The 10,727-nt window shown below is 35.3% G+C and overlaps 1 protein-coding gene across 1 annotated transcript; it reads right to left on the reverse strand.

The window, feature by feature from the left end:
* Window positions 1-8,373: 8,373 nt before the first annotated feature.
* Window positions 8,374-10,402, reverse strand: LOC131875859 (probable L-gulonolactone oxidase 4). Its single transcript, XM_059220558.1, has 2 exons — window positions 9,451-10,402; window positions 8,374-9,209 (listed from the first exon to the last, which is right to left on the reverse strand). The coding sequence occupies exons 1-2, from the start codon at window positions 10,400-10,402 to the stop codon at window positions 8,374-8,376; spliced, it is 1,788 nt and encodes a 595-aa protein (XP_059076541.1).
* Between the last annotated feature and the right edge of the window lie 325 nt (window positions 10,403-10,727).

Genomic DNA, 10,727 nt, shown 5'->3' on the forward strand with positions numbered 1-10,727 from the left:
TATCATGGAATTTGCAAACTAGGAAAAGAACATGATTCTACGCATCTCCTTAATAATAGAATAATTCCTCCAATGTGTTCAAGGGAGATTAAAATTCATCACTCAAGTCATTCGAAGAATTAAGGTGGTTGTTACATAGGATATCATTAAAGCATTTGGTACCTTTTTAGATGCCATTATTTAGTCGAGCAACCTTACAATAAGGCCAGAGTCTGGTCTTTATTCATAAGGTTCCATCGGGTTGATCTCTTACAGTTCAATTAACATTTATTAGAATCCTTAACATCATAATAATATCTCTCATTCTTTCCATATGCTATTGAACACTTTGGATCCAAAATGAAATGCTAATTTTTTTCTAAAAATAATGTCATTTATGTCTCTCAATCCTATACCGCCTTCCAATTTATATCCCTGGATCCTAGACTTCCTTCCGATTTATCTGAGCAACACCATTTCAATTTAACAACATGTTTTTCCTTATTACCTCTCCTATCTAACCAAAGAAATTGTCTGATAATTTTTTGAATTTCATTTATCTGGAAACTACTAAATTGATAAACAAAGGAATAATATAGGTTTTAGGATGATAAATTTTTGGCAGACCCGAAACCTGCCTACTAAAGATAGGTATTGTTTATTCAACTGACACATTTTTTAAATATATTTTTCTCTTAATCCCTTCCCACATCTCTTTTATATAGGGGTCGAATATGAAAGGAATACCCAAGTATCTAACCAATTCGTTAGGTACACCCTATTGGAGCTATAATTTAGTGAACCATATTGGGGGGTTGCTATTCTAACTAAGCATTACGCTTTTTTTTTCTTGGAGATTCTAGCTCCTGATGCTTCACAAAATAGATTTAGTAATTTTTTTCTTCAAGATTAGAAAACATGATGCTATCATCAACAAATTAAACATTAAAGAGGTCTTCTCCATTTGGAAGAGACACCCAAGACTCTAGGTTTAGGAGACAAGGTAGAGTGCCTAGGATTGTAAAAGATTATAGATGTAAGGTTATCAAAAACAAGACTGGAGCATGATGACAACGCTATGTAATTTACATTTACAGAGAAAATAGACAAGACAAGGATCCATTATCATCTACTTGAGCTACCACATAATTCAAAAGAGTTCAAAACTTTTGAATTGTACCACTTGGGAAACCAAATTATTCAATTTTCATAATTAGAAATGACCACTCCACTCTATCATATGCCTTCAAGAAGTCTGGCAATAGATATTTAATGTTTTGATTAGAATTTCTAGACCATTCCATGGCCTCCCAATTGGTAATCAAATTATCTAAAATGTATCTAACCGTAATAAATCTTGTTTAGATAGATCTAATAAATAATGGAAATGTACCCATAGGTCTAGGGGCAGATATTTAGTTGGGATCTTTAGGAGAGCCAAAAAAAATAAAAACAAAAAACAACTCCAACCAAAAGCAAACTACAAGAACATGTCCTTTAAAACTAACTAACAATGATCGAGCCAACACACAATACCGAGAGTCTAGAAAAGAGGGAGAGAAAGCACTCACCCACCGAGGCAAAAAACCATACAATGGAAAAAAAAACTCCTGCTAGAAGCCAAAGGGGAATATAGAAAACCCCCTCCTCCAATAAGCCCCTTCCATCACAACCGACCTTGCCAAAACCGAGTGTCACCTCCAAAACAAAGCCCTAAAGGTGGATAGGACAACCCAAAAATGAACCAAGAAAGCCATGTCCACCACTAACAATGGAAGAAATGGTACACACAACAAAGAAAACTCAACTTAGGGAAAGGGCACAAAAATGGGCCCCCCATGAGAAAAGCCACAATCTTTGCCATACCTAAAAGGGCAGAACCATGCCAAATGCACTGTTGATCAGGGGCAACCAAATCCGAATGCACAACAAAAATAAATTAACATGCTAAAAAAGAACCGCAAACACAGGGGCCCCTGCAGCATTAGTGGTGCCAGAAGAAAAAACATGGGATAAAACGACCGCCAGAAAAGAATGGTACCTAGGAGAGCCTCTAATCAAGACCATCGAGGCAATCAAACAACCTCCCTCATCATTTGGATCATCCACTTCACCATTTCCATCATCACCCTCCATGAACTTAACCCTACCTATTCTTTCTCATAAGGTGATAGATATTAGTCTTTCAAATTTGTTGTGAAGTATAGTAGCGAGAAGTTTATCAATCACATTGAAATCACAAGTGCATAGATCACAACATTAGTGAGAATACTTGAAATAGGTAAAACAATATAGGCATGGAGTAACTAAACACGGAGTTAGGTATGGGCTAGAATTTTAAATAATTAGTTTCTTGCGGAACAACACACAACGAGACAACATATAAGATTGAACCTTTCTTTGATTTAATAGAGAAGGCCCCACTTTCTACTGACCATAATCTTTTATCTCCTAAGAAATTTGAACTTATCCTTGCGTAAAGTTTCCTATAATTATCTTCTCATTGTTGATTTCGCAACACACCTATAAGAAATGTATGTATTGTCTATTCTAACACACGTTCCTTTAGGCTTTCCCATGATTGAACTAACACCAACCTCCAACACAAATAATTACTCATTCAATCTAACTATATATGACCCTAAAATAGCTATACTATGAAGATAAATTAGATTGATACAAATCTCCCTTGACACCATGAATAGCTTTACATCAAGAAGATAATGAAGAGCAGGTTCAACTTTCCTATACACAATAGATAGTGATGTGTGCAAGATGGAACACTGGAATCCTGACCAGTGGGCCTACTCATGATGCTGAGATATTTAAATCTGCACATCTACAAAAAGTAGGAAGACACGAACGATTAAATTTAGTATATTTACCGAAATCTAAATCTCACGCTCAGAAACTTGAAAATGGTAAGTGAGAAACAAGAAAGAAATGACTCTATCTTTCTAGTAGGTAGAGAAAAGGTAGCCATATCAACTATGAATCACTCCAAAGTTAGAGACTCGTGAAAGTTATCTTTAGTAACGAACGAGCAATATTTTTTTTACTTCCTGAATCATACCACAATTTTCAAATATAATTTTGCATTACAGATGTAATCCGTTTCTACATAGCAAGCACGTCATTGCCTTCGTATTGTTCCTAAGGGACATCATTACATAAGTTTGAAAGAAAAAAACTTGTAGAATACTATAAACATCGAGTTAGAGAAGTAGGGTAAAATATAGTGGAACTGAGAATGGGTGTTTCTAGTAGTTAGCCACCCTTTCCAAAGATGTGGATTGAACACCCCTTGCAAAAGAATAGATTATTTCTTAGCTCTATGCCATTAAATGAGCCCTTATATTTAGAAATTAATGTGGCCTCATGGAATTCCAAAAGTCTCGTGTGTGAAGGAGGAATCCCCCAATGTAATGGTAGGTGTAAATCCATATCCCACAAACCATCAAAGTGTCCTACTCCAAAAACCTAGTATCTCCCCTTCTGCTTGGTAGACATATAAAATCTCCTTGTTGCTTACTTTTGAAAGTGGAAATAAAAGAGACACTAGGATTTTGCTAAAGGAAGCTTGAAATTTAAACTAGATGATAAAATACCATATGAAGCTTGCTTCCACCCTTTCAATTTCATATCATCATTTTTTTTCGAAACCCACAAAAGTACCAAGTTCATCACAACTCCCTAATACCCCCTTTTAGTGGCTTTGATTTTTATTTTATTGAGAATGAAAGGTTCTCCTATTGAAATCATCCTATCTACTCACTCATGGTCAATAGTACATCATAGTGACATAGTTGAAACAACACGAGCTTACTTATATGAACAACATATTATTTACAATATTAAAATAGTCTATAACCTAAGTGAACCAAACCTGTACGGAGCATGTCAAATCAGGAGTGACTAAACGAAATAGGAAGGATGGATAATTTATTATTTATGTAAAATTTTCCCCTCCAGCTTTCTAGTTATGTTCATAGAAAATTTTAATTGAATGCTTTAGAACTATTATTGTATCATGTACTATCCAATCAAGCATCAAACATAATTATTACTAGAACTATTTTTGTATTAAACTATTTCATGGGAATGCCATTACATCTTTCCTACAACATAGCACATACAAACTATATCTATGCTTAACTACTATCTCAACTTTCTTGTTTTGTTCATAAGGTCACTTGATTATGTCGCACGATTGACGTATTGATACGTAAACAGAATACATGCCATTAGTAACCTAATTCTATAATTTTTTTTAATGTAGCATGTCTCAGAACCATTAAATTGCACACATGGACTATTACAAATGCATATTAAATATTTTAATAATAATCCTTGTTATAATAAAATATATGTACATTCAACAAAATATTTAAATATTGTACATATTCTCATATCCCATCCTATAAGCAATGCATACGCATAATCAAATTTCTCCTGATTTTGAATGTTATGATTAGGCTCCCTTCCACTCATACACTTGACATTCCAAGAGTAGTGTAAGTAATTCTAATTGAATAGTTATCTCACATTTTTAGTAAAGGTATGCCACCGTTATCCCCCCAAAATGATTGCATATATCTTTTAATAAAATTCCAGTGTGTGTCATTATTTATCTATTTATTGCACATCTATATGGCACTAGAAAGTCCATTTCAAACATAGTTCTTAATTTCTAATAATCAAAATTCTTAAATACTTAGATATCAAATAATTAATGTCATATAAAACCACATTTCAACATGCCCATAACTACAGTAATAACTTATTGATTGTTAACATTTTCATGTTGTTGTATGCTATATGTAACTTTCCCTTGCAATCCTTTATTTGCTTAAGATGGATACCTAATACCAATAGATTGAGAAAAATAGACGATATAAAATTTTAATAAAGTGGCCACATTCGAAAACCACCTCTAATACTAAATTATAATCTAACATCAAACAGAAAATTAATGGCAATTCAATAGATTAAGAAGCATAGAGAATATAAAATTTTAATAAAGTAACCCACACATTTCTCATGTATATAAAAAATATTTCACTGCTTGTATCATACGTTCATTTACAAACTAAGTGTGAGAATCACACACTAGATAACTAAAGGTTACAAATAGTGTGTAGATCAGAGCTCGTTTAAATTAATGCAAGATACTACTAGAAAACGTTTACCTTGATTCGATAACTATCTATTTTCATGACAATGATTCTTATATTGCATGCATCCAACATACAATGTACTTGCATATGTCAAAATTTGTTGCTTTCCACCCACCTCATTATTGCAACCTAACATGTATCTATTTTGAAAAATTCTATGAGAAGGCTGTTATATTTTTCTTATGACTATAATTAACATTTATATTTAATCTCCCAATTGATACAAATGATAGCTATACATTTTTATCATTTACTATATTATACAAACAGTCTATTGGTCTATGAAAACATGGACAACATTTGTAATAAAAATCTCAAAACTCATTTCATGCAATATTTCTCAACAAACATCAATATTATACACACATGTTGAACGTTATCTATAATAAACATCTTATTCTACAAAAAGATATAAGTAAATTCAACATAATCTTGACATAAGAGGACAACCCTATAACATAGGTATCCATTATCATCTACTTGAGCTACACCATCATTGAAAAGAGTTCTCAAGATCTGGAAAATACCACTTGGGAAACCAAATGCTTCAATTGTCATCATGAAAAATGACCACTCCACTCTATCATTTGCCTTTGAGAAGTGCAGCAAAATATTTTTTGTGTTTTTATTAGAAGTCACAACCCATTCTATGGCCTCCCAACTACTAATGATATTACCTAAAATGCATCTACCCTTTAAATCCTGATTAGGTAGAGCTAATAAATTTGCAGAATATATCCACAATTCTAAGGGCCAATATTTTGCTGGGATCTTATATGAGACATCGAGGAGAGTAATAGGTCTCCAATTTTTTATTATAGTCTTACCCACTCCTTAGGGTGTAGCTTGATAATACCTTTATTGATATAACCTATGTAGCCTTTGTTTATGGCTTCAAAATAGACTTGTACCAAATTATCAACTCTCATATCCAAATTCTTTTTATAGAACTCTATTAGGAGGCCAGCTGCTCCAGGAGTGTTGCAATTATTCAGCTTTTGAGTTGCATTTACTAGTTCTTCTTTAGATATTTCCAAATTTGGTCTTTTTGCAATATTATTGGAGATCTTCTTTAGATATTTCCGAATTTGGTCTTTTGTTTATTGGTAGCTTGATAAAGATCTACCTATACTCCCAACAAAAGTCTTGTCAAGAATGTCTATGTGTCTTGTGCAATCGTTATGTTCTTTTTATGTGATCGAAACCTCAAGCGTGAATTATATTGAGTGTGTTCTTTATGTGTTTATAAAGTGCTAGAAGTAAGACATTTGTTTTTGATATATCACAAAATTAGTCACTCATATTATGGAACAAGTGGAATTGGAGTGAGATAGAATTATAAATTTTCTTCTAGTTTTAGTTGATTGCCGATGATTATAATTTACTCATGCTACAAGGTAAAGTGGAAATGATATTTTTATTTGGTTAGAGCTTAAAGGGTGAAACAAGACTTAAATATGGATTTTTAAAAAGATGAAAGACATGTGGATGTTATATAGGAAGTTTTTAAAGAGTTGGAAGAGGATGTCTCACGTATCTCTAGGTATATAGTGAAGGTAATAATGGTAGGGAGTATGATCCAAATTATACCGTAGAATTTTAGTATAGAAATACAACAAGAAAATTTATTTTGAGAATGAAGCGAATTTTTTAAGTTGAAATAATGTCCTTTTCAGGGAAGAGATAAAAATTGATATACAACCTTTTAATGATGAGGTTAATATGGAGAAATCAAATAAACATATTGCATATTGTAAAATCACATCACAAGGCTTTTGCTACACATTTAAATCCTTTTGGTAATGCAGTCACTTTTGTTAGAAACACAGTTGTCGTTGTACCGAAATAACGATGTATTAATGCCCAATACAATTGCAAGACTTGATAAATCCACGAGAGGTGATTAAGCCATGTCACAAAATCGAGCAGTGTCTTGTGCATCACAAAGAGACCAAGGGCGCACACCTTGTAACAATCCCGCCAGCGCAAGTGAGGGGTTTGAGCCTGTGACTCGGGCTCTGATACCACTTGTTAGAAACACAGTTGTTGTTGCACCAAAAGATCAACCTATTAATGCCCAATACAACTGCAAGACTTAATGAATCCATGGGAGGCGGTTAAGCTATTTCACAAACCCGAGCGCTATGTTGCACATCACAAAGAGACCAAGGGGTGCACACTTTGTAACAACTTTGTATGGTAATTGTTTCATTTACATGTAATTAAGAATATTGTTATCCCGATTACAGGATTTTAGAGATCGTTGAAGAAATAGATATTCTTGAACAATATAAGGAGCAAATACACGAACAATAAAAGCATTAATATACAAGGTTAAAGAGTCCAAAAATATGTTGATAAGTACCATGCATGGTCACTACAACTTGGAAAAGATGTGATAGATAGAGAGGCGTTGATGAAGTATATGGGAGTGTTGTTCAATCACATGAAAATGATTTATTGCTGGAACGAAATCAAAGTGTTCATGAAGAATATGGACAAGACCACTGTATTGAGATGGAAATTAAAAAAACCACCTCTTATTATCAAATTACTAGTGTGAGAACGAAAAGATTCAAGGTGAATACTTGAAAAAGGATATAGAAGTGGAAAAGAAAAAGAGATGACTACTAAAAATTGCCATGGAGACCAAGGACAAGGAGAATGTTCTTAAATATTGTGATAAATAAAGATACCAAAAGGAGGCATTTTGAACGCTTCACATGTACAAGAACACATATCGTAGCAAGAAGGTGATAGGAACTATCGCTACTATTTGCAATTAGAACATTTGACAAGCAATTATAAAATATTTAATGATGAATTAAAGTATGTAGTCAATTTATCTTTCACAAATTTCAAAAGTCTTAATAATTTAAAAGCCTATAATTTTACAACAATTTGAAAAAAAATTAGTTCGATCTAATAGGATCTCTTATTAAATTCTCGTATCTCTAACTTAAGAAAAGCCATATAATATTAAAAAAAATAAAATGATTATTTAAATTCTAGACCATAAGAAATGCTAGAATGACAAATATTAAAATAAATCTATAAAAATATATAACCAAATGATATATCAAGTACTCCTTACAGTATAAAATATCAAGTTGCAAGTTATGTAATCAACACGCATTTATTTGTTGAGGATACATTTGTTATTTACTGCATTGAATAAAACTAAAGAAGATTCCACACAGAGCGGAGCTATAAACTGTTAATTGAGTTTTGTGCAAACACGTGCCTTCTTCCAAACCTTTCCCGGTTTGCAGAAGTACCCTTTTTGGGGAGCACAATGACTGTCCTCTCTACACTTGCAAACTTTGTCCAATGCGCACCCATCCCTGAAAATCTCTAAACTTCCTCCCCCGATCCCAAACAGACCATCTGTCCATTCATTAGAAAATAGTCCGGACGAATCAAATTTCTTCTTCACCTCCATGAACTTTTCTAAATTAGTTGCCCTCTTAGCTAGTCCTTGAAACAGGTAACCCCCTGATTTGCCCCAATGTAACACGCCACCATGCTTCTCAATTATCATCTGTTCAATCTCTTCATAGACATCTTCATTCCACTTGGGTGTACCGACCACCCTTGACCTATAATTCATCATGTCTAATGTCACCACATCCTCCTTAGGTCCCAAATACGCATCAGATTTCTTAATAGAGCGCATAAATATTCCTGACATGTCACACAATTTTTGAGGATTCAAATCCCTTATCCTCTTCACATCCTTTATTACTTGGGGCAAACGAGATACAGGCACTCTTAGTTCCACACCAAAGTATAAGGTAGCGTATATTCGTCGATCCCAGGAACAGACGGTTTCATTTTTATCTAAAATTGATGTGGGAGTGCAAGCCACAGAGTATCTTCCTGCTTGGCAGCCACCAGACGTTTGCATGTGGTGATTGAATCCTATTACCGGGTACCCCGTAAAGCGTTTTCCATCATTGAGAAAGCCGCTACCATTAATTGCAAGATCAAGTGTCTCGTTTATGAGTACACTGCATATAGCTTCAACGTCTGCCCTATCTTGGATTGCTTCATCTACACAATAGAATCAAATAATTAGATGAATAGACACGAATATTATTTAACTTTGTGATGAGAAGGTAGAACATTAAATCTTTAAAAAGTGATGGAAAAAAACAATAAGTTAACCCAAAGGCCTGATCCTTTAACTAAGCATTCGGTGTCTACTTTTATAAGAAAACTATTTGTTTATCATTATCATAATCGTTATTTATTTGGTGAAGATGGGCACATCAATTTGTTGACTTGTACTCACAATCTGCCGCTTTTCTTTCGATGTCGACTACACTGCTGGCGCTGCCAATTATAGAGTTGAGGCCATCTCCTGGAACATTGACTGGGTGTCGATCAATGGGAATATAAACCGCCTTCCCGTGTGAGGGAATCCAGTTTATGTCTGCAAATTCATGAGCTCTCAGGAAACTCTCGGCTTCATATTCCAGATCGGTGTCATCCTTCACCACGGTCGAAATGGAGCGCTTGTACATTGGCTGCAAAGCGAATGTGAGTTCGGAAATCGCTCCAAGAGTGCCCAGAGACAATCTGGCAGCATTCAATTCCTCGTCTGCTTCTGTCAAGCTGATCACCTTTGCATAGCCTTGGGAGGGAGAAGCAGGAACAACTAATCTCATTGCAACCACATACTCATAAACGCCACTGCCTTTTCCAACGAGGCCGCTGTCATGGGCGCCGGTGGAGATAACGCCGGCGGCGGAGACGCCGCTCCAGTAAATCATGGCGTTCAGAGCCAACCCTTCCTTGGCGGCCGCCTCCAGAACGTCGCTCATCAGCGCTCCTGCCTGAACCCTAATTGTCATGGCGGTCTTATTCACTTCAATTACAGAGGCATAGTTTTGGGTGGATATGATGAGGCCTTCGCTTCCCACGCACACCAGTTTTGGCTCACTGTGAGACAGCTTGCTCACAACTTTGATTCGTTGCTTGTTTTTCACTGCATTCGCAACAGCTTGCACAAGCTCTGCTTCTGATGTGGGCCATGCAGAATTCTGAGCTTTACAAATCCCACGGTCGTCCCAAACGCCTTGGTAATTGAAGACGTCGCATGCATTGCTTTTGCATTCAATTGCAGGAGGCGGCGCACAGGTTGCCTGAGAAGCCAACGTTGTTATGCAAAAGTACTGCAGCGACACACACAGGACCAGGAAAATGATGGATGTGGTCATCGCAACTGACACAGTTACACGCATTTACTCGTGATATTTTTCTTGTATTCTCTCTAGTGTGAGTATAAATAAGGCATGAGTGAATGTTACCCTCGAAATCTTTGTTGCACCAAATACCTAAAGTTTTACAACTTTCGTTCACGAAACAATTCAATTCTTCAAATTTCACATGAAAACTGTCATTTCGCTTTTATACGGCAATACAGACGATTCTGGGTATTGAGTAATCTTACCCAAATGAGAGCTTTTCCAGATGGTGATGGTGTTGGTGTTCTCCCGGAAGCAAAGCACGCCATCTATTCCAAACGTGCGCTCCGTCATGGCTATTTGCTGCACGAACCGAGGCTTG

The sequence above is a fragment of the Cryptomeria japonica genome, chromosome 5 (assembly GCF_030272615.1).
Source record: "Cryptomeria japonica chromosome 5, Sugi_1.0, whole genome shotgun sequence".
NCBI classification, from domain to species: domain Eukaryota; kingdom Viridiplantae; phylum Streptophyta; class Pinopsida; order Cupressales; family Cupressaceae; genus Cryptomeria; species Cryptomeria japonica.